General features: G+C 43.3%; 1 protein-coding gene across 1 annotated transcript; it reads right to left on the minus strand.

The window, feature by feature from the left end:
- Positions 1-1,505: 1,505 nt before the first annotated feature.
- Positions 1,506-25,336, minus strand: LOC133924046 (F-box protein PP2-B10-like). The gene is made up of 3 exons (XM_062369418.1): positions 24,893-25,336; positions 23,445-23,563; positions 1,506-2,226 (listed from the first exon to the last, which is right to left on the minus strand). Exons 1-3 carry the CDS (start codon positions 25,244-25,246, stop codon positions 1,734-1,736), a joined length of 966 nt encoding a protein of 321 aa, XP_062225402.1. The 5' UTR covers positions 25,247-25,336; the 3' UTR covers positions 1,506-1,733.
- Positions 25,337-26,772: the final 1,436 nt, after the last annotated feature.

Genomic DNA, 26,772 nt, shown 5'->3' on the forward strand with positions numbered 1-26,772 from the left:
TTTTAAGGATATACTGTATTTTTATTAAATATAAATATTTATTATTTATTTTTCACTTTGCATTACTTTTTAAATCTCGGTCGTCTAGCCCGCATATCCGACCTCTTTTGCCCTTGGATACGCTAAGAATCATACATGCACGTGAGGTATGTACATCGCAAGATGCTTAGTCACGAGTGTTTAAAAAGGAAGAATACTGCCACATCAATCATTAAGCACTTGTATCAAAACTCTTCTCTTCATTGCAAATAGATTCTTAAAAAGGTTCAAGTACCATTTTAGCACACCTTAAGCCCATCTGCCTATCTATAAACACCCCACTACTAAAAAACAGTTTTCAAAGGCGGGTGTCAACCCATTTCCACTAGCGTTTAGCCACCCGTCTCTAATCAAGGTCCGTGAAAATAGACGATTTCCACAGGCGCAAAAGAGACCGTCTGTGAAAATCTATTACCAGAAGCGATTCACTTAAGAAACCGGCTATGGTAAAAGATACATGCGGTTCACTTAGAGAACCGCCTGTGTAATAAATTTTCATATACGGTTTTTTAAGCAGACCGTCTCTAGTAATAGGTCCCCGAATCGAAGTTTTTCGGCCCGAAAAAAAAATTGCACCTAAGAAACCCTGTGGCCACAGGTCACACGATTTTTTGCACAAAATATACGCGCATGCGGTTCATAATACTCGAACTCAGGAACTCTCAACTCACATGATATAACTTTACCATCCCACCACAGAAGTACTAGTCATGCTAATAGCATATACAATCCTTTTGATATATTCTGTCTGAAACTTCAAACAATTATTTAGATATCTAAATAACTTCAAATAAAAAAGTTTTCAACTACAAAGTCATAGATCTCGTCGAGGGCTACAATGTTTATTCAAAGTTTGTCCTTATCCATCATCATATCAAAAATTTACAAATTTGTTAATATACATTGTCATCCCATTTTCAGAGGCTGTTTGGATATATAATGACTTTAAATGAAAAAGTTTTCAACTACAAAATTGTAGATCTTATTGAGGATTACAATTTTTATATAAAGTTTGTCTCCATTTGACTTCGTATGAAAAAATTATAAATTTTTAAAAATTAGTTGTTATCCTATTTCTAAAGATGGTTCATATAAGAAACCGCCTCTGAAAATACCTTTTACACATACGGCTTGTTATGTCACCCACCGCTGAAAATCATACCTTTTTCAGAGGCTGTTCACGTAAGGAACCATCTCTGAAAATATCTTTTACACAGGTGGTTCACATAAGAAACCGTCTGTGGTAATCATTCTATTTTCAGAAGTAGTTCACGTAAGGAACCGCCTGTAGTAATCATCCTATTTTCATATACGGCTGTAGTAAGCAGCCACCCGTGAAAATTTATTTTCACAGATGACACGAAAATGTAGAAACTGCTAAGACGGTTTATCATTCGAACTACTGTGAAAATACATTATGGATGTTCCAACAAATAGTTTTTTAGTAGTACCCGTTTCATCTGACATGTGAAAATAAACTAGTTTTCTTATATAAGCACATCTCTATGCACTCCCATTGTAAATGTATTTGTCTCAAGAAATACAATGCTCCTTTTTCTTTTTACCTTATTACAAGCAAATCCCATCTGCAAGATGCACGAGTCTCAACACAGATCCAATGGTTCTGCTAGTGCATGGACACGCATACATACATACATACATACATACATAAGCGCTGCGTCCTCTAAGTCTAATTAACTCTTCGGTCTTATTTCGACACCCTCCAAGATGAGGCCTTTCTTCCAGTGAAGCTGTACGGTCTCTGTCAGGCGGATGGCGACCATTCCAGTGTCCCCATAGTGGTTGTAGAACTCACCCAGCTCTACCTCCATCCAGCCGTCACCCCTTTCCCTTGGGTAGCTCACGGTACTCTCCTCCTCTGCTCGTCCTCCTCCTCCTCGCTCGTCTCCTCCTCTTGTACCCAAGCAGCCACCACCGCTGCCGCAGGGCGGTGTCTCTTGCGCCGTCGTGCGTGGGTGCAGAGAGACGGTACGCTTTGCTGATACCATCAGATCGCGAATGGTGATAGACGCCTCTTGCGTCGGGCAGTCGAGGCCGTACGATTCGTCCGCCAGGTTGAACACGAGGTAGGCTGCGTATTGCGTGTTGGGTGAGAGCTCTGTGCAGTCGATGTTGCCAGACATCTCAAACCAGCAGACAGATAGAAGCTCAGCTGCTTCTTCAAACCTGCAACAAGGAGAAAATAATAAGCTCGATCGATGTGGCCACGGAGTTTTTTTTAGGATACTCCCAAATCAATTTACATTGTGGTGACTATTTATACCTTTAATACCTTGTATTAGGAGGTAACTAGGTCACCCTTGAGGCCATGACTAACAATCGGGTTTATTCGCCTTTTTGTTTTGAAATTTTGCATGAGAGTTAATAATAGATTTGAAGCATATCCTTTGTAATTATGGTGCTATATTGGTCTAGCCACATGATCATGTTGGAGATAAATATTTTAGATAAAGAAAGCTTTATCCCATCATGAAATAAGGTCACGGCTTCTTCACTAGGAGGGTGTACGCAGCCAATGCTGGAGGTACACGATGAGACGTCTTCACTCCAGAATGAATAGCACTTGTTGCAAGGATCTGGTACAAGTTGAAGAAATCCTGGATATTTTAAACCCAATTTCTTGCTAAGTTTTGTAATCAACATTGTGTGTTTGCCATTACGATTTTGTGGTATTGAAAACTCTACAATTTGGAGTTGCTTGTGCATCCGTCGGCCTCTTAATTCACCTTTCGCTGGATGCCTGTGTGTCCACCAACACGGATTTTTTAATAATATTATTTTATTGGAAAATTATAAAAATAATACTCAAATTCATAAAATTGAAAAAATAGATATTTGTCAGCACGTGGAGTACCGACCGGGAATTTGTCGGCATGCGGAGTGCCGACAGGTTATGTGGCACTGGGCCCGTGGTCTATCAGCACACGGAGTGCTGACAGGTGGTAGGCCCAAACCTGGGCCGGCGCCATGTCGGATCTTGGGGCGCCACGAAGACCTATCTGCACGTGGAGTACTGACAGGTGCTATGTGTCAGCCTGTCAGCACTCCACGTGCCAATAGGTGCCAACTCAGGTCTGTCGGCACTTCGAACGCCACCAACATAGGAATATAAAAATAGAAACGGAGTGCCGACAGGTCTTTAATAATTAGGCAGCCGCTCATTTGCCTCCCCGGCTTTCGTCTTCCACACATGCGGGCACAAGAGCTTCAGGTGGCGCGTGGCGAGGCTAAGTGATATGGGTTGAAGCGGCGGAGCGCGGCGGCTTGACGAGGTGGCGCGTGAAGAGGCGGCGGTTGGCTTGGCTTCGAGAGCCGGCAACGGGCGGCGAGGCAACCGGTGACAGGCGGCGAGGTGATCAAGGAGGAGAGGTAATTTTTTTTAGATTAGAGATATTACAGAGGAATATTGTAGATAGAAATGTACGTAGAAAAATAGGTAGATAGAAATATTAGAGAGAATTTAGGATTAGAGATAGAAAATTGTGGATTAGAGATATTTGTTTAGATATACAGGTAGAAGAATTAGGAATATTAGTGAGAATTTATGATTGGAGACCTAGAGATTTAGATAAGAAAATGTAGATAGAAAATAGTTGAAGAAAATTTAGGATTAGAGAAATTTAGGTACAAATATAGGAATAGACACATAGACTTAAAGTAGAGGAAGAAATATAGAAAATTGAGAGACATAGGACTATAAACATAGAAAATAGAGTTGAAATTTAGAAGAAATGTAGAATATGTAAAGTAGAATAGTTGCAATGGATCGGAGTATGTACAAATATTTGAAATTAGAGGATAATGTTTAGAGTAGGAATAAGATTGATATGACATATTAGAATTTAAAGGAAATATAGTATAATGTAGGTAGAAAATTAGTTCGGAATCGAAATTCAGTAAATTTTGAAAAATTAGATTGGCAATTCCTTAGTAACAATAAATTTGGAATAGGATTGTTACGGTACATTTGGATTGGATATTTAGAATGTTTAGAGTATAGTACTTCAATTCGATTTAGTAGAAATCTAGGATTATAATATTTAGGAGACTTTAGAAAATTAGAGGAGAATGTTTACAATAGTAATTACATGTTGGTGAAAATTATAGGTATAGAATTTAGAGACTATATAGGAATCTACAGTATATTTAAAATTGGATTTGTTGGTTGGAATATTTAGGTAGCCAATACAAGAATTTTTAGCGTTTATAGTGATATTAGATTAATTTGTAAGGTAATTAGAGTTAATTTAGCTCACTGAATATTAGTTATGTTGAATCATGGATGTCAACTATAGTGGGGTTTAGGTTTTTTTACAGCTCTAGATATGTCATGCATTGTGATAGCGGGGTGGATTTGAGTAACTTCTAGTATGTGGACACAAAATTGAATAGTCCAGGAGAGATGAGGCGGGCCCAAGTGTTAGGTTGGCTGTATAATCTGCTGCAACTTAGTCCAGCACATCAGCGGCTGACAGTGAAGGTTTTGATTCCTAGACGTCGTGAAATCAGATGGCAGTGGGAGCTCTGGGAGCTTACATGTTCCAAGTATTGGAAGCAATTTGTGTCACTGGCGTTGAGACGGGGTTTTACCCACTGCATCCTAGTAGAAGCAAGCGATCTTGGTTCGATAGAAGCCGGCCCTAGCACCATAGAAGCTGTTGGTGAAAATGTTGTCGTTGAGGAGGAGCAGGAGAGTGTGGTTCCGGAGGTTCCCTTGCAGACTAGTGCACCGCTTGAGGTAGAGACGGCAAGAGAAGAACGTAACGATGGTGAAGATAATCAGGTCGTGATGCTTGCTGATCAGGAGGAGCGAGACGAGGCCCTTATGGACTAGATGGAGGCAGATAATGATGAGTTTCGTACATTTGTGGACTCAGCTCACTACTACAAAATTGGCCATATATGCCGACCCATCACTGCTGGTACCTAATGGGCCGGCATTGATGGGGGCATCACTGCGGTTCATAAGCCACGCGGAAAGAATTAGCCAATGTGGCTTATGAACCGACACTGCCAGCCGATGGCTTGAGACGGTAGTGATACCCTATTGTAGCTTCACTGCCACGTGAGGGCACTAGCTGGCAGTGATACCTGTACTATCATTGCCGGTTCTAGCCATGAACTGGCAATGATAGTTCGGATGACACCTTATCTTAAAGAATTCATAATTTTTTCATACGAAGTCAGATATGGACAAACTTTATATGAAAATTATAGCTCTCGAGTAGATCTAAAACTTTGTAGTTGAAATTTTTTGCATTTGCAGTCATTTAGATATCCAAATAATCATTTAAAGTTTCAAATAGAAGAGATCAAAAGGATTACATATGCTATTGTTATCACTAGTACTTCTGTGGTGAGATGGTAAGGTGTATCGCGTGAGCTAAGAGATTCTGGGTTCGAGTCCCACGAACCGCATGCGCGCATATTTCACGTGATTTGTGACTTGCGACGGTACGAGTGCAGGGTTCCTCGGGTGCAATTTTTTTCACTTTTTTCGGGCCAAAAAATGCCGATTCGAGGACGGACTATCACTACCGGCTGAAGCATTCCACTAGTTGTGATAACCCCTTCACTGTCGCTCCCCGGGTCGAGTGATAGTCGAGGACTATCACTGCCCATTGCCCACTGCCTGCTCCAAAACCAGTAGTGAAGGTGGTTTTAGAGCTGGCAGTGAAGCCCATTTCTGTAGTACTGGATACCAGAATTCTAGAGGAATGAACGAATCTTGCATTAGAGAATTTGACAGTAAACGATGGACACGAGTCATCATGGAAGTTTGATTCTATCGTGGTGACCAAAGGACAGATGTTTCATGACAAGGTCCATCTGCAGTATGCAGTGAAGCGATGGTGCTTCTCGGAGAAGAGGGAGTTCACGGTGGTTATTTCCAATCCTTAGACATACGACATGAAATGTTTAGCTGAAGGTTGCATGTGGTGAGTCCATGGCTTCATGCCGAGGTATGAGACTATATGGGTAGCATCCATTGTTGAACCGCATACTAGCAACTTGAGCCGACCTCTGCGCGCACATAGGAACGTGACCGCTGATTTTGTTGCAAAGGAGATGTACCCAGATATTGTAAAGAAGACTAGTATATCCTTGTTTGGAATTATGCATACTATTGACAACAGATTTTGGTACGACATTCCTTATGACATGGCTTGGAGAGAAAAACAGAAGGTGTTAGAGAAGAGGTTTGGCACATATAAGGACTCATACCACAACCTACCTTCATTGCTACAGGTTATTCAGGGGAGGAACACGGGCACCTGTATTGCTACTCATAATTTTGTCCATCAGGATGGATATTAAGTCCTTTAGCGGGCGTTTTGGTCCTTCAGTTGTATGATCAAGGCATTCCGACATTGCCAGCCGGTGATGTGCGTAGACGGGACATTCCTCACATATAAATACAGGGGGCATATACTCACAACTATCGGGGTAGATGATGAGAACCAGGTTGTGCCTTTGGCTTTTGCATTCGTTGAACATGAGTCTATGGATAGTTGGCTTCGGTTCCTGTAGTGGGTTAAGAGAGGTATTGTTGGTAACAAGCCGAACATGTGTGTCCTCCACAATCACCATGTAGGATTGTTGAATGCTCTCAACACATTACAGAGTGGTGCAGACAGGGTATTACCATGACCAGATTTGCATAGTCATTAGTGTATGCGCTATCTTGGAGCAAACTTCTACAAACAATTTAGGAGTAAGAGGTTGATGAATCTTTTTAAGCTGTGCAAACAAAATCAAAGGAGGAAGTTTGATGCTCTATGGGAAGAGATGGATAGACTAATTGGTAGGCACATGGAAGAAGTTTTGAAGAAGCCAGTTGTACCAAGGGAGGATGAGCTTGAGGGCTTAGAGCCTTTACCACTTGAGCTTCAAAGTGTGACCAGGAGGAGGAAGGGTGGAAGGAGGGTTAAGTATTTCTTTGATTGGATCAGACATGAACCATTGGAGAAATGGGCACTCATTGCGAACACTGATGGTTCACGTTATGGAATTATGACAACTAACCTCACTGATGTTTACAATTGGATAATGAAGGGGAATATATCACTGCTATTGGTGGCAATTGTGGAGGGAGTCACTCGTGGAACACAACGATATCTCTGAGAGCGTTACAGCAAGGTCGCCCTACATATGGGCAACCTGCAAAGGGTGTACATGGAGAAGATAATGTGTTACATGGAAGAGAAGAGCGGGAAGGTCCAAAAGCACATGGTTCATGTTGTTGGTAACCATCGGCACGTGTTCGAGGTGATGTTGAGTGACAAGGGCGGCCTCGACATCGGAAGGAAGGAAATTACAATGGAATGCAAGTTTTGGCCAGCGGACAACAAATGTGAGTATAACTGCAACAAGCTATCACTATTGCATTTGCCTTACGCTCATGTGCTAGCTTGTTGTGCGAAGGGCAACATATAGTTGGAGTATTTTGTGTCGTTGTACTACTGCAAGGAAGCCAGAAAGTACTTGGCGTGGCGAGTTGCTTGGGTGGCGGGCGGAAATGGACTTCACGATGTTGTCTGAAAATGGCCCATCTTGGATTCCATATCAAAAGAGCAAGGTTGACACAAAGGGGCGATGCAAGACTCGTCGTATCAGGAATGATATGGACGTTGCTGAGGGAGCACGAGCACGCAAGGAGTGCCTGATATGCGGAGGTCCGCATTTGAGGGGGCAGTGTGATCAGTATCTGGTGGACACTCTAACGTCAGGCATGCAGATCAGGTGTGTCCCGGTCTGCAAGTCGAAGAAGAAGAAAAACTCGTCAAACAAGACTCAAATTTGAAGCACGGCGAGACTGTTCCCATGTTTATTACTAATTGGATGGTGCCATAAGTTTGTAATATTCATCATACTATGTGCTGAACTCTTGTAATATTGGCACATTGTTGTATTATGTAATATTCAGAAAACCTGAGTATGTGTTGTAAAAATTGGACCATGTTGTAATATTTGGACCATGTTGTATTATGTATTATTCGGACTATCAGACAACCTAAGTATGTGGTGTAATATTTGAAACATGTTGTATTAAGTATTATTCGGACTATCTGACTATGAGTTGTAATATTATGGACTGTTGTAATTATTCGGACTTTGTTGTACTATATGATGTGTTCGAACAAGCTGCTACGTTTCTTGTAATAATGTATTTGATTTTCTACATTATTCTTTAAGTTTTATTTACTTTGAGTTCAATTTTTATTTTTCATGTCCTGCGTTTCATTGCTATGTGCTTATCTTATTCATTATGTTATGCAGTAGAATCTTTTTTTCTTCTAGGTATGGAGCTCATCGGCCCGGTGATCGATGCGATGCATCAAACACACTTGGAGGGCACCGAGTTGTACCCCACCTTGCGTCTACATACTCTGAACCACCTCTGGAGGCTTAACCAGCGTTAGATCCCGAGGTAATAAGTTCATTCATTGTATGTTTGTTGTTGTGAATCCCCCGATATTTTACTCTCAATCTTTATTTTTCGTAGGTTGAGGGCCTCGGAGGGTTCCCCTTGACCGGGCACTATTGACTACACTTGTCGAATGCTGGAGGCCAGAGACGCACTCTTTTCACCTTCCCGTAGGTGAGATGATCATCACACTACAGGATATCTCCATGCTACTGGGTTTTCCCTTAGCGGGGCCTACAGTGTACGGGCCTCACTTGCACACTGGGGGGAGGGATGAGCTGCTAGCTAGGTTCAGCAGAGTCATCCCTAAGGGTCAGCAGCCAGAGCAGGTGGACTTCACCTCGAAGCACGGTCCGTCAAAGGCCTGGCTCAAGCAGTTTTAGGCGGACCGCCTCATAGTAGAGTCGGAGGACTGGAGAGTGCGACGACTCCTGGAGGCATACCTGTTGTGGCTGTTCGGGTGGGTCCTCTTCACCAGCATGCACCACGACACCATCAACAAGTGGTTTATCTTCTTCGCACAGGAGATTTCAGACGCCCCCTGGACCAGGTCTCTCAGTACAGTTGCGGCTCCAAGGTCCTAGCATAGACATACTGGGTGTTGTGCAAGGCCTGCAGCAGCAGCAGTGTCTCCGCGTCGATCATGGGTTGTCTATTGCTCCTGAACCTATGGTGGTACGAGCGCTTCGACATAGGGTGCCCGCAGCTAAGGTCATACGATGAGTACGACGGTTCTTTCTACTTCCGTGATGAGTGATGGGTTTGCTCTGGTGCAAGCGCGATGTAAGTAATACAAGTTAACACATTTCTTTAAGTGTCGTTATTTCATTACGCTTATATGCCTGACACTTTACTTTTTCATGTAGTCGAGGTGGGCGACGATGATGACACGCGCTTCGTACCCTCCGTTTTGATGCGCTTTGTGCTAGAGGTTACCGGACGTCATCGATCCTAGCACACATAGGAGGTCTCCGGCATGCACTCAGGCTACAATGCCACGCTTGTACACAAAACCAGCGTTGTCGTCTCAACCACCACCGATGCGCTACATGCTGACTCCTTGTTTCCGCTTGGGTGGTACAATTTCAGGTCCGTCACTCTCAGCATCCCCAATCACCATACTACATTGGTGGTGGTGGTGGAGGAGGAGGAGGAGGAAACTTTTGGTGACACACGCAGGGGCACCAAGGATCGAGGCATATTGTAGGATCGTCGATGTGGATGACCAGTTTGTCCTTCTCTGGATGGATTGGAATAGCATCAACTTCACTCTGCAAGATACGGTCTTGCAGGTGATGGATATACTCCTGGATGTTCTGTTCAACAGGAGGATCGACCTATCTCATGTAGTGGTAGCTCTCATCTTCATCTGACTCCTGTAAATACATAAATATTAAAGACTAAAATGTCCTACAATACGATACTGAACTTGTTGGCATTCTCACCCTTCCAAGAGGACATCGGAAGAATCTATGACCTCCTTTAATGCTACCATCATACATCTTTACAACATGGTCATATCCATAGGAGCACTTTGGCCACTCCTCTTTTGGGTGGTCGTAAGTCATCAGATGATAGCGTGGCTGAAACTCACTCTTGCCCTGCAAAGGGGAGTTCTCAAGTGGCTCCTCATACGCACTAGGACTAAAGGAACCTGGCCATATCATCGGTGCCCTCCCCATGCTAGTAGACCCTCTAGTTTTCCCTCTCCCACCTCTAGTAGCCATTGTTTCATTGTGCCTACGGTTGGAACTATACAAACCCTTTTGTAGATGTACTACCGCGAATCAATTATGCTAGCATTAACATTAAACCTTACACACGACGCTTATCGTAATGTTTAACCCTAATCCAACGATTTAAGATATAGTCTTTTCAGATGTAGCCTTTTCAGAACTTGATGGCTTCTCAGAAGTAGCCTTTTCAGAAGTAGCATTTTGAGACGTAGCCTTTTCAATAGTAGCGTTTTCAAACATAGCCTTATCAGATGTAGCCTTTTGGGGCAATTCCTTATATGTCACTCGTAAAACTTACAAATCCCTTATATGCAATCATGTGTCTATGACACGTGGGGCCACCTCAGTCAATGACACATGGGGTCTAATGGCATATCAGAGATTTAAGTTTTAGCTAGTGTATATAAGAAATTTTTCCTAGCCTTTTTCACAAGTAGATTATTTATATGTAGCCTTTTCAGACTTAGGTTTTCAAGCGAAATCTCCATAGGTCCATGAACCAACACTGATTTTTTTGTATAAATAGCAACCCAGGAGGCAACTTGTCCAAAACAAACTAAAGCCTTCTCCTCTTACCAAAATGGCATTTGATCCTCACCCGAAAAAGTCAATACCAGATCTTTTGCCTGCTGGGGTCGAAATTCAGATGTGCTGATGTGGAGACCTGTGTGGGGTTAGAAAGTCCAACGACTTCTCGGACACCTACGACAGGAAGTTCTTCATGTGCTCCAACTACGAGTACGACCCACCAGAGGGCAGCATCCGTGGTGGCTACCGCAACCAAGTACTCACATATTGCAAAACTAAAACACAACTATCTATTGTTTACCACTTACAAATTTTCCTTCTTTGCTAGTCTTTGCCACCACTATATGACTTCATATAGTGGATCAATAGAGCAGAGTGAAGAAAATGTGTTCCTCCTACACACCCAACACCGAACGGCATGGAGACGATTCCATGAAATGGAAGCCGATGAGAGGATAGAGGTGACATGCAAAGGCCTACAGGAGGATGAGCAGAAGAGGAGAGGGGAGCAGAACCACCTCAAAGCAGAGGCGCATAAGGCAGGTAGGGAGCAGAAGCACGAGAGGGAACGTAGGGCTTGTGAAGCTAGACCTGAGGCAGCGAGGAAGGAAAAGTACTCACGCTACACTTAGTAGAGTGTCAGTAGTAATCGGTTAGTTTAAATTCCCTAAGTCATGTTAGTTTTAGAATCGGTACATGTCTAGATTACTTTCAAAATTATACGTACATGCCAATGTCGTCGTTACTTTCTGTATGTGGCTTCTTTAAATCCCCTAAGACATGTTAGGTTTGTCTTTGATACATGCCTATGATGGAATGAAAAAATGTACTGAACATGTCACTATCACTGTTAGAGTCGATGTATGGGCCTGTGGTGCTTCGCGCACTTTAACATTTCAATATTGCAAGCGGTATTGTTTAGTACCGACGTATGCTTAACGCGCCCATATGGATATACACTACATTTTGATCTAGATGTGCCTTATTAAATACATGATTCTTCCCAAATTAAAAAACAACTAAAAAGAAAATTTACTTGTCGGCACGCCGGTTGCCGACAACCCTATTAGAACTTAGAATACCGACAAGCCTATCAACTATCATTAACCCAACTGCCATCTCAGTGTGTACCCTGGGGCCTATCGGCATGCGGTGTGTCGACAGGCCTTTTCGGCCTCACATGCTTGCTGATAGGTCTCTGGGCCCATTGCCATATAGGTTGTCGGCACGCGGAGTGCTAACAGGCCCCTATTCGGCACTCCACATGCCGACAAGTATCTATTCTTGCAATTTTGTGGATTTGAGTATTATTGTTGCAATTTTTTAATAAAATAATATTATTAAAAAAAATCAACCAACACGTCCGTGCCACCATGGTACTTCTTGATGCATGCATTTGCGCGCGGGTGGATGGACAAAATCAGGATTTGTGGGCAACGAGCCAACGATGGGAGGGGAACGAAAGGAGATGGGGTTTCCAACTCCTGTGGCATGAGAGAAGGAAAGTTTAGGGCAAAGCAGGAAAGAGGAGCGTGGAATGGAAGAAAGTGAGATTGAGCTTTTCCAATCCTTTTCTGGTGGCATGAAAGGAGAACATGAGCAAGTATTCAATGCCGTAGGGAAAGAAAAAGGTACTTTCCATTTCAAACCAGGTGATGTCCGTGAGGACAACCGACTGTAGCCGGCTAAGATGTTAATGACATTTTAGTTGCCCAACTTGACTTAAAAAGAAACGGTACAGATCTGTTCTCTCCCTTTAATTACCTCCTAGAAGGTAAGAGGAGAACCTTAAAAGAGTTACTGATACAAAAAGGGGAAAAATAATGCAAGAACAGGTACGTTTTCAGAAACTATGTATGTTTCCAAGTTTTATTCAGTAATAATGAGAACACAAGCGAGTTTTGTGTTGTTGATGATGAGTGATTGATGTAATTGTTGATTTGGAGCCTTCGGTTTGCATAGCATGTTTCAATGGTGTTTGATTATGTTTATGGCTAACTGGGGGTGAAAACAGAGGATTGCGGAGAGACATGTTTCTTGGCTCATGATGTGTAGGTGTATGGATGTGACAAGGCAGTCGACGGCAAGGTGGTGAAGGGCAAGTGGAGGCTTTGTGCCGATAGACTGTGCTAGGCCGAGTGGAGCCATGGGCGATCCGCATCGCTTACATGGAGGGTGCAAGAAAACATGGTGAGAAGAGAAGGTGATGAAGATGATGTCAACCAAGTCAAGGTGGAAAGGCGATGGCAAGTCGAGAGGCGGCCCGGTGGTGGGACTACGAAGGCTTGAAGGCGTCAAAGGTCATGGCGGAGGTTGGACACGCATCGACTTCGAGAAGTCATGCTTGGAGAAGCATGCAAGGCGGTTTTCCTGGTTTTTCCTCAAAACCGGGGGCAGAGTCGGAGGATGCGTGTCACCATCACTGAGCTTGCTTGAAGACGAAGCAGAGTGGTGAAGGTGCTAGGTCCATCCGATGGACAACAAAATAATTGGACTATTTTGCCCTTTAGGGATAATATTTATGTATTAGTCTTTAGGGGCATATTGGGAATTGTTTATTTGCCTATATATATATATATGGGAGAGGGCTGGTGCAAAGAGAGCTTTCTGTGACAAAAACCAGAGCACGTCAACACCTCTCCAGGACCTATCTTATCTTCTTTTGGATATTTTCTTAGGCTTGGTTAGGATTTCAAGAGAGAGTAGTTAGAGTTCAGAGCTCTAAACTTTATCTCATCAAGAGTGAGAGGATGAAGGGCGGCTTCCAAGCCATGTATCTATGAATTTTGCTAAGTTCATATTTATATTCAACAGTTGCTTAGCAAACTTGTGATGCTTTTAATCTCCTTCCTGTTTATCTCTTGTTCTTAAAGTTTTGGTTGATTTTTCACTCCTCGCTTTTGATAGCGATTTCAAGTGATTTTGTTGGGTTAAAAAGTTGCTAGGACTTGTGTGAGAACATCTAGGGTGATCCCATATAATCTCCCTCACACGAGGAACTTGAAGTCCTTTTTCTAAATATTTTCCTCTCCACTTGTTTTTGGTCAAATCCACAAAATAGAGATTAAAATCTTGATCTCTTTAAGGAGATCTTTTGGATACGGTGTTCGTGAGAAGTTGTGCCTAAAATTTTGTTAGATTTAGGTAGCGTTTAGTTGGATTTCTAGTTTGAATCTTGTGTTCTAAGCTGCAGTTTTTCAGTACTGCAACCAGTTTGTAACTTCCGGTTCCTATCCAGAACATCCGTGAACAATATTTATTTTGCAACCAGATCTTTTTTGGACCTTCCTGCTGGTCGGAGTTACTGACCATCGGTACCGGTCAGAGGTACTGTTCATTAGTACTGGTCAGAGCACTGTTCATCTGGTCGGAGTTACTGTCCATCAGTACTGGTCAGAGTACTGTTCATCAGTACTGGTCGGAGAACTTTTGCTATTTGTTGTGAGCGCACTTTCGTGTTATTTCTGCTGTGCTTTGTGTTGCTTTCAGTTGTGTTTCTTTCTTGTGGAGGGTTAGGTTCGAATTGGACTTAGGCCTTGTTCTTTGATTAAGAATTTTTTAAGGACTCCTATTCAACACCCCCTCTAGTCACTGTTCTAGTCATTCAATTGGTATCAGAGCCTAGTTAAAGATCACCATATCTTTTTTGGCTTTGTGGTCCAAAAAGGCGATAATGGAACGAGGAAGCAAAGTTCCGTATTTCGATGGTTCTAACTATGCCTACTGGAAAACTCGCATGAGATCCTACCTTGAAAGTCAAGGGTCTGCAGTATGGAGCGTAGTTCAGAGCGCTCAATTTGTGGTTCCCGATGTTCGTATTAGCCAAGCTCAAAGTTGATGAGTTTGAAGCTAAGAGCAAGGCGAGAAACATTATCTTCTCTAGCTTGAGTCGCTCTGAGTTTGATCGTGTCTCTAATCTTACTACTGCTTATGCTATTTGGACATGATTGCAAAACTCCCATGAGGGAACTACACAGGTCAAGGCTAGGTTGTTCGACACATACCGAAGAGAGTATGAGAACTTTAGCCAATTGCCTAGTGAGATTATAGAGTCCATGTTTAGCAGGTTTCAGGGGATAGTGAACAAGATGAGAGCGAATGGTAGACTTCCCTATGATGATCATGAGAGAGCAATAACACTGCTTTATAGTCTAGATCGTAAGGTTTGGGAGGTCAAAGTCGCTGCTATAATTGAGTGCCCCAACTATGAAACTCTCACTGTGGATGAGTTGTATAGCAAGGTTAGATCTACTGAGATTGACAATGAGACTAGAGCCAAATATGAGAATCCGTCAAATTCTCAGAGTATAGCCTTGGTTTCGGAAGGTGGCTAGTCGAGTGACAGTTCTGGTCTTACTAACACCTCACATTTTGGTTTTGCTTTATCATCTCTGGTTTCTGTCACAGAAGAACAGGTGGATGCTCTTGGAGATGAGGAGCTAGCGCTGATCACGAAGAAGTTCAACCGCTTCTATGACAACAGAAGAAACCAAAGGAGAGGCAACTCCAAGGGCTGTTTTGAGTGCAGCGATCCGAACCACTTCATCGCTGACTGCCCCAAGAAGAAGAATAAGGTCGAGGCCGACAAGCCTAAGTATAAAAAGAAGAAGTACTTTGATCATGAGGCTTTGAAGACGGACTTCCGCAAGAAGTTCAAGGCGAAGGAACGTGCCTTTCTCGCCTCCCTCAGCGACTTTGACGTCGACTCCAGCGATGATGATTCCTCAAGGTCAAGTGAGGATGAGGACAAGAAGAAGAAGAAGATCATCGACAACCTCAACGGCTTGTGCTTCATGGCCAACGACAAACAACGATGCCGAGCTGGACTCAGAGGTACAGCTTTCGGTCGATGAGCTCTCTGTGAAAGTAGATGAACTAGAAGATGCTTTGGTAGGTCAAGATCGCAATATCAAGTTAGATGTGCGTGAGCTTACAGAATATAAAAAGAAATTTGAAAATGCTACCATGGAACTTGAATTGCTAAAATCTGCTCCCATAGACTGTTATTTCTGCCTGTGATACATGTGCTTCCTTGTTAAATGAATTAAATACTTGTCAGGCTGAAATGCTTAGATTGGAAGATGAGAACAAGCTGCATATGTCTGTGTTGAATTGGGTGTCTACTAGTGAACCATAATTGGGTATGATTATGGAACAGTTCAAGAGAGAGGATATGGCTGGTGCCAGGCGTGACTACACCAGAGTGTCTTATGAAAATGGGAAAATTGGAGAGTGCAGTACCTCTGGAGTGAGTGCTTGTGAAAAATCTACTGCCACTAACTCCCAAAACAAATGTGAAGTTATCGTAGTTGAGCCACCCAAAATTCCTCCCAAGAAACAGATATGGATACCCAAGCCCAACGAGTACCAAAACAGGCTTGACACCGTTCCACCAATTCCTGAGAAAGGCAAGCCTAAACAGCCAAGACAGCCTCCTAGAGTGAATCCCAAACCTAACAGAGGGGTTAGATATCATTGTGAGTAATGTCACCGTGAGGATCAACTAGTTGAATTTTGTTTCAAGTGCAAGAGAAACGAGAGACGTGAGCTTGAGTGGAACAATCGTAACATGTACTACCCTACCCATGGTGTACATGAGCCTTTTCATCAGGTTAGCCACAATCAAGCTGCTCACCCTCGTCGTGGTGGAACTGGTTGCATGGTTGCAGATGGTTCTTTTGCCCGGCGTGGACCTGGTCGTGCTCTCTATGGCTATGGCTCATGTGCTCATGGCTTTGAGTCTCAAGGCTTTGATGGACCATGTTTTTCCCATCGTAGTGCTCGCTTCCCGCCTGTGAGAAAGAATAAGTATCCTCGTGGTAATCCTGTTTTTGGACGAGTGACTCGACACTGTAATGCTTCATATTTCACTAACCCCAGTGTTGTGTCATTCGCTCACAATTTCTCCCATTATTAGCAGGAGGACGGAGGTTTGGAGAACATGTGGATCATGGATTCCGGCTATTCACGCCACATGACCGGAAATCCCAAATGGTTCTCCAGCCTCACCCCAGTGATGCAAGAAGAATTTATCACTTTTGGGGATGACAGCAGAGGAAAGGTAATATCAGTTGGTGCCATCAAGGTAAATGATTATTTTGTACTCAAGGAGGTCGTTTTGGTCGACAACTTGAAGTACAATTTACTTTCAGTTTCGCAACTTCTTGAAGATGGCTTTCAAGTGCGCTTTAAGAGAAATTCTTTCCGTGTTATTGATTCTTTTGATGATCTTGTGTGTGGTATTTCTCCAGCTGGCCGAGTGTTCAAAATGGATTTTTTAAAGTCTTTTGGTTCTTCTCGTTGCTTAATGGCCAGCTTGACCTCTGACCTTTGGAAGTGGCATAGGAGACTTGATCACATGAGCTTTAATTTACTCTCTCGATTGAGTGCTCTTGACCTTATCCAAGGATTGCACAAGCTTAAGTTTGAAAAAGATTTGGTTTGTACTCCTTGTCGTCATGGGAAGATGATTGCTGCTTCTCACCCACCTGTCAAACAGGTGATGACTGATCACTCGGGACAACTTTTGCATATGGACATTGTTGGTCCATCCCGTGTGCGTTCGGCGGGTGGAAAGTGGTATGTTCTTGTGATCGTTGATGATTTTTTGAGGTACTCTTATGTGTCTTTCATGGAAGCAAAATATGAGGCATGTTCTCATTTTTGAGATTTGTGTTTAAGGTTGAAGAATGAATTTCCTCGCAATGCCATGAGAGCTATTCGCAGTGACAATGGCAAGGAATTCAAAAATGCTCAATTTCAGGATTTTTGTGCTGAACATGGACTAGAGCATCAGTTTTCTTCACCTTATGTGCCTCAACATAATGGTGTGGTTGAAAGAAAAAATCGGACCCTTGTTGAGATGGCTAGGACGATGCTTGATGAGCATAGGATTCTTAGAAAGTATTGGGCCGAAGCAATCAACACCGCTTGCCATGTTTCAAATCGAATTTTCTTGTGTTCAATTTTGAACAGAACTTCCTATGAGCTGAGATTTGGAAGGGCACCCCAAGGTGAGTCACTTTCATGTGTTTGGATGCAGATGCTTCATTCTCAAACAAGGCAATTTGGACAAATTTGAGTCTCGCTCATCAGATGGCATATTTCTTGGTTATGCCTCACATAATTGTGCTTATCGTGTGCTTAATTAAGAAACTAACAAAATCATAGAAACATGTGAGGTTACTTTCGATGAAACTATGCCATGCACAACCCTTGCTTTTGAGACTGTAGGTGAACAAGATTTGAGCAAGAGCATCTTTGTTGATGAGGACTTTCCAGCTCCAGTTGATGATGATGATGACGTTGGTTTCAATTCATCACCAACTGCTCAAGAGTTGTCTTCTGCTTCCACTACATCAACAAAAGGTCTTGATGCTACTACTGCTTCCACATCTGCTGCACCACTACATGATCAAGCAGAAGCTCCAGCTGTCGTTGAGGGGGAGGCTACTTCAGAAAAAGAAGCCCCTCGGCACATTCAGTGCCAACACCCCTCACAGCAGATGATTGGTGGTTTGCATGAACGGACTACACGGTCAAGGTCAAATCAGATATCCCACTTTGCTCATTCTACTTTTGTTGCTAATTTCAAGCCCAAAGATGTTGGACATGCTCTATCTGATGCAAATTGGGTTAATGCTATGCATGAGGAGCTAGAAAATTTTGAGCGAAACCAAGTTTGGGTCCTAGTTGAGCCTCCCATAGGTTGTCATCCCTTAGGTACCAAATGGATTTTCAAAAATAAACAGGAGGAGGACATAGTTGTGAGAAACAAGGTTAGGCTGGTGGTCCAAGGGTATAGCTAGAAAGAGGGTATAGACTATGATGAAACCTTTGCTCCCGTTGCTTGGTTAGAAGCCATTAGAATCCTTTTAGCTTTTGCAGCCTCCAAGGGTTTCAAGCTTTTTCAAATGGATGTCAAGAGTGCATTTCTAAACGGGTACATAGAGGAGGAAGTGAATGTTAGGTAACCCTCAGGTTTCGAGAACCCAAAACACCGAGACAGAGTCTACAAGATCTACAAAACTTTGTATGGTTTAAAACAAGCCCCTAGAGCTTGGTATGCTAGGTTGAAATTTTTTTGCTCAAAAACAGGTTTGAAATAGGTTTGGTGGATAAAACTCTGTTTCTCCTCAAGCATGGAAATAACTTTCTTTTGGTTCAGATATATGTGGATGATATCATTTTTGTTGGTTCATCTCATGCTTTAGTTGCCAAGTTTGCAGAGACTATGAGCAAAGAATTTAAAATGTTCATGATGGGTGAGCTGAATTTCTTCCTTGGACTTCAAATCAAGCAAACCAAGGAAGGCACCTTCGTCCACCAAAGCAAGTACACCAAAGATGTATTGTGGAAGTTTGACATGACGGATGCCAAACCCATGTCAACTCCCATGCCTGTGTCGGTAGCTCTGGATGCGGATGAAAATGGAGAAGCGGTGGATTAGAAGGAGTACCGGAGCATGATTGGCTCCCTTTTGTACTTGACTACTACGAGGTTGGACATACAATTTGTCATGTGTCTATGCGCTCATTTTCAAGCGTCTCCGAGAACCTCACATCGCCAAGCCGTCAAGCGGATTATGAGGTATCTCCGTTTTACCCCCGAGCATGGTCTGTGGTACTCTGCATCAGCGACACTCACACTTCACGGTTATTCTGATGCGGATTTTGCTGGGTGTCGTATTGATCGCAAGTCCACTTCTGGAACGTGTTAGTTCCTTGGATCTTCTCTTGTGTGTTGGTCTTCCCGCAAGCAATCCAGTGTAGCCCAATCCACCACTGAAGCTGAATATGTAGCAGTCGCCAGTTGTTGCTCCCAGCTATTGTTGATGATTGCTACTTTAAAGGATTTTGGGTTGAGTTTTCAGAGCGTGCCACTTTTATGTGACAGCACCAGTGCTATAAATGTTGCCAAAAACCTCGTGCTTCACTGAAAGACAAAGCACATAGATGTGAGATTCCATTTCTTAAGAGACTACTATGAAAAGGGTGATATTGATTTTTGCCATGTGGATACCCATAATCAACTTGCAGATATATTCATCAAACCGCTTGATCAATCCACCTTTGCTTGCTTGCGAGGGGAACTTGGAGTGTGCTTCCCATTTTGAATTGGGGAGTTTTGGTTCTTGTGTACTTTTGTGTACATTTGTGTTTTCCTTTGCTCTTTTATGTACACCATATGAGATACTCTTTTTATGCATTGCATCTCATCATGTATCATATCATCATCATGTGCAATATGCATTTTAGTGAACTTCTCGTATATATTAATAGCACTTGCTGGTACTAGTTATGAATTTGTGCTAAATGTAGTGGATGTATATCAATCTGTGCAAGCTTAGGCTCTTTTTGAAATATGCTATAAAATCTGTTGAGCAAGCTTGTCTTTTCCAAGGATGAATTTGAAATATGAATATTGAACTTAATCACTTGTCACCCTTGAGTGTTTGCTTTAGCTGGATCAGTGCTTGAATTAGGGCTACTTCTGTGAAAAGCTTGTGCTAGCCCTCTTTGTTCAGGTCAGCGGATTGGGGAACATTGCACTTTGTTCTTTGTCTTTGTAAATGTTTAGCCCATGATTAACCCTTGGGGGAGCTTATGCTCTTTTGTCTCGCAAAGACACAACTTGCTTTGGCCTTGTGAAAATTTGCATATTTTGAATCACATGTTAAGTCAATCAAAATGAATGATTCATGTCATTTGCCAAGGAAGTGAACCCAAAGTTGATCTGAGAAAAATCTCTGCGTCCACCGTGTACTCGTCTGTGGTCACTAGTGCTCAGCACAGTGTGTTCGTGTGAATGGTCGCATGTACTCGTCTGTAGTCGCTAATGTTCTTCGACAGTTGTCGTGGACGTCCTGTATGTGGTCGTATGTGACCTATACGTGGTTGTGGATGTCCTGTGTGTGGTCGTTGGTGACTCGCGAGTAGTCACTGGGTGGTCGAGCAGCTCCTCCTAGCAGTGCTCGACTGGGATCTATAGATGGGCCAAAGTATTTGATCAAAGAATGAAAAAAGGGCAATCTGTACTAGTTAAAATGTGCTAAGAATGTTTTGTTTCACCTTGTCAAACTAAGGCTTGGATCGATATGTGGGTGTTTGCAAAGCCCGTCGGGTAGAACTTGGTTGACTAGTTTGAGCTTGACATAGCACTAGTTTTACTTAATCCTTATACTAATCATGTAACTGTGAATGCTTCTATGCTGACATCTTTTGAAATTTGAAAGATATGATCAAAACTTGCCTTTTCTCCCGGTGCTTGTAATATAGTATCACTTTAAGACTTTGTGCGCCTTTGAGCTATATCACTTTACTCCTCATAGTGCTTTTACATGTCTAGTCCCTTCAAGTGCTTTGTAATCTATATGTGAAGCTTTGTAGGCTCGCACCTCATATGCACCCCATATCATGGCATGCTTGCTCGTGAGCTTGATGTTTGCATTGCCAAAAAGGGGAAGAGTTTACAAAAACAGGGGGAGAGTGAAGAAAGGGGGAGAGGGGAGAGATTGCATAGTATGGCTAAAAAGGAGAAAACAGTGAGAAGATGCACAAGTAAGGGGGAGTGTGCATTCATTTGTGCCAATGTGATCACAAATTGAGGGGAAGCTTGTACTCAGTTTGCACGGTTGAGTTCATTTGTGCTCTATCATGGAAACTACTGCTTTTTGTGAGTTTTGAACTTCTATGGCCACGTTGAGCTTTTACCTAATTATTTGGGGGTCACATGAATTCTCAGTTGTGTTGAGCTGTTGCCCAATTCTTTGGGAATCGAGAAGTTCTTCTTTGCTTTTCTCCGGTTTTTCTTGTTTTCTCATTTAAGTGACCTTATGTTTCTTTTCTTGGCTTTTGGTCTGAATGAATTTTTTTTCTTTTATAATTATCAAATCAATATATTTGTGGTTTAGTGTTGTCAATGCACTCATCAAAGGGGAGATTGAGAACATAAGGGAGTTTTGTGTTGTTGATGATGAGTGATTAATGTAATTGTTGATTTGGAGCCTTCGGTTTGCATAGCATGTTTCAATGGTGTTTGATTATGTTTATGGCTAACCGGAGGTGAAAATAGAGGATGGTGGAGAGACATATTTCTTGGCTCATGATGTGTAGGTGTAGGGATGCGACATGGCGGTCGATAGCAAGGTGGTGAAGGGCAAGTGGAGGCTTGGCGCCGACGGACCGTGCTAGGCCGGGTGGAGCCATAGGCGATCCGCATCGCTCACATGGAGGGTGCAAGAAAACATGGTGGGAAGAAAAGGTGACGAAGATGGCGTCGACCAAATCAAGGCGGAAAGGCGATGGCAAGTCAAGAGGCTGCCAGGTGGCGGGAGCGCGAAGGCTTGAAGGCGTCAAAGGTCATTGCGGAGGTCGGACACGCATCGACATCGAGAAGTCATGCTTGGAGAAGCATGTAAGGCGGTTTTGCCGGTTTTCCTCAAAACCGGGGGCGGAGTTGGAGGATGCGTGGCACCATCACGGAGCTTGCTTGGAGACGAAGCAGAGTGGTGAAGGCGCTGGGTCCATCCGATGGACAACAAAATAATTGTACTATTTTTCCCTTCGGGGATAATATCTATGTATTAGTCTTTAGGGGCATATGGGAATTGTCCATTTGCCTATATATATATGAGAGAGGGCTGGTGCAAAGGGAGCTCTCTGAGAGAAAAACCAGAGCACGTCAACACCTCTCCAGGACCTATCTTCTTTTGGATATTTTCTTAGGCTTGGTTAGGATTTCAAGAGAGAGTAGTTAGAATTCATAGCTCTAAACTTTATCTCATCAAGAGTGGGAGGATTAAGGGCGGCTTCGAAGCCATGTATCTATGAATCTTGCTAAGTTCATATTTCTATTCATCAGTTGCTTAGCAAACTTGTGATGTTTTTATCTCCCTCCTGCTTATCTCTTGTTCTTGAAGTTTTGGTTGATTTTTCACTCCTCGCTTTTGATAGCGATTTCAAGTGATTTTGTTGGGTCAAAAAGTTGCTAGGACTTGTGTGAGAACATCTAGAGTGATCCCATATAATCTCCCTCACACGAGAAACTTGAAGTCCTTTTTCTAAACATTTTCCTCTCCATTTGTTTTTGGTCAAATCCACAAAATAGAGGTTAAAATCTTCATCTCTTTAAGGAGACTTTTGGATAAAGACTCAGGGTGTACGTGAGAAGTTGTGGCTAAAATTTCGTTAGATTTGGGTAGCTATTTCTAGTTTGGATCTTGTGTTCTGAGCTGCAGTTTTTCAGTACTGCAACCAGTTCGTAACTTTTGGTTCCTATCCAGAACATCTGTGAAAAGTGTTTATTTTGCAACCAGATCTTTTTCGGACCTTCCTGCTGATCGAAGTTACTATTCATCTGGTCGGAGTTACTGATCATCAGTACTGGTCGGAGATACTATTCATCAATACTGGTCGGAGATACTGTTCAGCAATACTGGTCGGAGTACTGTTTATCAGTATTGGTCGGAGAACTTTTGATGTTTGCTGTGAGCGCACTTACGTGTTGTTTCCGCTGTGCTTTGTGTTGCTCTCGATTGTGTTTCTTTCTTGTGGAGGGTTGAGTTCGAATTAGACATAGGTCTTGTTCCTTAATTAAGAATTTTTTAAGGGCTCCTATTCACCTCCTCTAATCGCTATTCCGGTCCTTCAAATAAATTTGCAATTTCGGGAAGAATATTAATGCATGCAAACCTGGAATCGGGTAAATAAGACTGTCTCCAGTATATGGGATTATCCGCCAATATAATCATTAGTGATCTCGATGATAGCATGTAGCACTTGGCGCCGCTTGTTTGTTCCAACCAAAAGCTCTGCGTATATATACAAATCGATTTGATTTGGTTTGCATCAGGATAACAAAAGATCAACCGATGCTTGAATTTAAGAGTAAATTGCACCACAACTACAACAACTTGTGTGGTGGGTGCATGCAGGTCATAGAACTTGAGAATTGCTCAAATGAGTCGCACAACTTGTTTAGGTGGTGCAAGTAGGTCAAAGATAACATATTGTGGCAAAGAAAAGGAAAATACATGTGGCGCTAATTGGGACACCATTTTGGCATGTGAACAGTGTTATTTCACAAAAGAGCCTCTTTTACCACTTGCCTCCACATCTTTGTGTCGGAACCTAGTGGCTGGAGTCGCCGGCGACAGCGCTGCCCACACCTTTGCTACCCCTCTTCCAAGCTGTCCTGCCAGTATTCCCGCTAGAAACTATGGCTCAGAGGCAAGTGCGTGATCCACTTCCTGTATTATTTGATCAGTTCTTGCCTTCTTAGTTCTGTTTTGTTAAGAGTTAAGATGGAGATAATTAAGCTCTATAAGTGCCAAGAGGAGGTAGGTCTGATGCAAATGTCGTGGCTTTGCAAGGGATTCAACTTGGTTGGAGCAGTGATTTCAGTTGAATCGAGACGAGAACAAAAGAATTTATTCGGTATGTTCCCGGTTTGGTGCAGGGTGTGATACACGAGCACCACTTCAAACATTTTAATTTGTAATTGTTGTGAGCGTTGAGGTTACTCCTATTGGGTTGTATCATAAACATTAATTAATCCGCCACATAGGATTTTTGCTGAGTTGGCCAGGAATTAAAGAGGATAGCGATGAAAGTTGTACTATCTGCTTGGGTACGAAATCCAAGACTATGAAACCGTGTAGAGATGCATAGAGTTATATCATAGGACATAATTGCTCATAACATTTGCAGAAATTAATTGCCTTGGGAGCCTAGGAAACAATAATGTGATACTGTGTATTGAAGAAGTTGTTTTTACACATTATTTATTGTCCTCTCTATGTGGCGTGTAGTCTTGGATATAGCAATATAATACTTTATGTTGGGAGTAGCCTGATTGTTCGCCGATTCGTTTGAGGCATCAAAGTTGCGACCGGTGAGGAGAGAAATAGCGAGGAATTAGATGGAGTGGATGACGTGGACGCTGAATCAATACCATGCATGTGTAGACATGCCATGGTGTGAGATTTAGACATATTATGCATTACTAAAACAAGTTATGTGACCTATTTAAGAATTGTCAAGTTCTATGACCTAGATACACATACACCCATGCATATCTTACTCTAAAATTAACGAGCATCAAACAATTTTGTCTAGGTTTTGCATACGTACGTACGTACCTTGGTGCCTTGGTCGAGGAGGACGTGGTCTTGTGCGAGGTTGAGGAAGAGCTCCTTCTTGGTGGACGTGAGATCCACAGGATGATCGGCGCGATCGAGGATGGAGGTGTATCCTGGCGGCAGGAAGCGCTCCCACACCGTGTCAGAGCTCGCCGCCTTTTGGAAGGCGGAAGACACGGCAGAGGAGCGGCACGCGTCCATGGGAGTGGTCAAGGAGATGGCGTGAGCCAGGCACGCCTCTGGAAGGCGCGTGATGCTGCAGTCGTCGTACCCTTCTTCATTCGCAACGGTGGTCTCAACCCGGGGTTCTTTCCCATCATCCCTTCGTGATCGCTTCATGATCTGCAGGTCCATTGCTGGAGATCAGCTGAACGACACATCTGCAGGCAGCCAAGTATATATATAACATATGATGTGAGCAATGGCTACGCGTCACTGGGGAAAAACACACCGTCACCAGGGGCACATTGATATTCCATAGCACTGGAAATTGAGCAGAAAGTGCATGCAAGCATGCCTACGGAAAAATATCGCTGATAATTGGGAAAATATCGCTTAAAGAAAGGTTGGAAGAACTATCGAGCAATTAATTCTTCGATGGATAGTTACATGCCGCGTATGACTGACTTTGAATGCCAAGTCAAAGAAACATCGCGATGACGATGGAAAATTCTGTGATGTTTCTACCGTGCAAATCTTCATTTTCTTGGAACGGAGAAAACACTATATATTATCTTAATTAATTAGGGAGTATGAACGCTCAATATGGAGGTTCATGGAAAAGTATTGCTTCCTCCGTTTTGTCATATATAGTTCACACATATCTGTACTTGAAAGTGAAAATTTTGGTCAACACTGAGAAGTATTCAAAAAGGGAGGGAGCACGAAATAGTGGAAAAGTATTCTGATAAGCAACTTCCACAGTACTCCCTCCATTAAGAAATATAAGGCGCAAAGTTTCAATAATTTTGATACTGCATGTTTGAATGCATATTTTGAAAGGTTCTTTATCATATGCATTTATTCAATACCATTTATCACCCATATACAAAATGTTCATCTTTACCAGAAAACTATGATGGGTTTTTAAGTCATTTTCTCTCACTACTAAAAAAGACAAATCAGTGCTGTTTGAAAAATAACTTCACTGCCGGTTTTTCAACCAGCACTCTTTACTCGACACTTATAGTAGGCTACTATCAGTGCCGGTTGTCCACCCAACACTGTTACCATTTCCAGAGAATAAAAAAAGGGAGAAAATTGGTGATGGCGGGAGACCGCTCCAGTCGCCGCTGCCGCCAGGCACTGCCGGGCACACATGCAAAACAAGATAACACGGCGGCTCAAAGGCCGCCGCCACAACACATGCACAGACGCATAGATCCTGCTGCCGCTCGGCCATCGCGCTTGGATCCCTCGGCCGCCGCACGTGCCTGGATCCCTCCGCCACCGCTTGGCCGTTGCACATCGCACATCGCCTTCCTGACATTGGGCTGTTCGAACAGGTCAGTGCCGGTCTCGCGGAGGTGCTTGAGCATCTTCATTTCCTCGCGGGCGTTGAAGGCATCGGAGCACCGGCAGATGCACTATTGCCACCGCCACTACCTCGGACCCGCCGGCTGCCGCGACCTTGGACTCGCTGCCCTTGGACCCTCCGTCGTGGATCTCGCCGCCCTTGGACCCTCAGCTGTGGATCTCACCGCCCTTGGACCCACCGCCACCGCTGCGTAGTGGAGGACCCGCGCCGCCGCTGCCACTACCTCGGACCCACCGGCTGCCGCGCCCTTGGACCCTTCGTCGTGGATCTCACCACCCTTGGACCCGCCGCCCTCGGACCCTCTGTCGTGGATCTCGCGAGGCCGGTGGGGGAGGCCGGTGGG

The sequence above is a fragment of the Phragmites australis genome, chromosome 7, assembly GCF_958298935.1.
Source record: "Phragmites australis chromosome 7, lpPhrAust1.1, whole genome shotgun sequence".
Classification (NCBI taxonomy): domain Eukaryota; kingdom Viridiplantae; phylum Streptophyta; class Magnoliopsida; order Poales; family Poaceae; genus Phragmites; species Phragmites australis.

Bases quoted from the DNA above. Each gene is read 5' to 3' on its own strand.
- LOC133924046 (XM_062369418.1), bottom strand. From the start codon at position 25,246: ATGGACCTGCAGATCATGAAGCGATCACGAAGGGATGATGGGAAAGAA. The intron at 23,564-24,892 runs GTACGTACGTAC...ATATATACGCAG, and splicing joins TCCTCGACCAAGGCACCAAG to AGCTTTTGGTTGGAACAAAC. The intron at 2,227-23,444 runs GTTTGCATGCAT...TCCTTGTTGCAG, and splicing joins TCTTATTTACCCGATTCCAG to GTTTGAAGAAGCAGCTGAGC.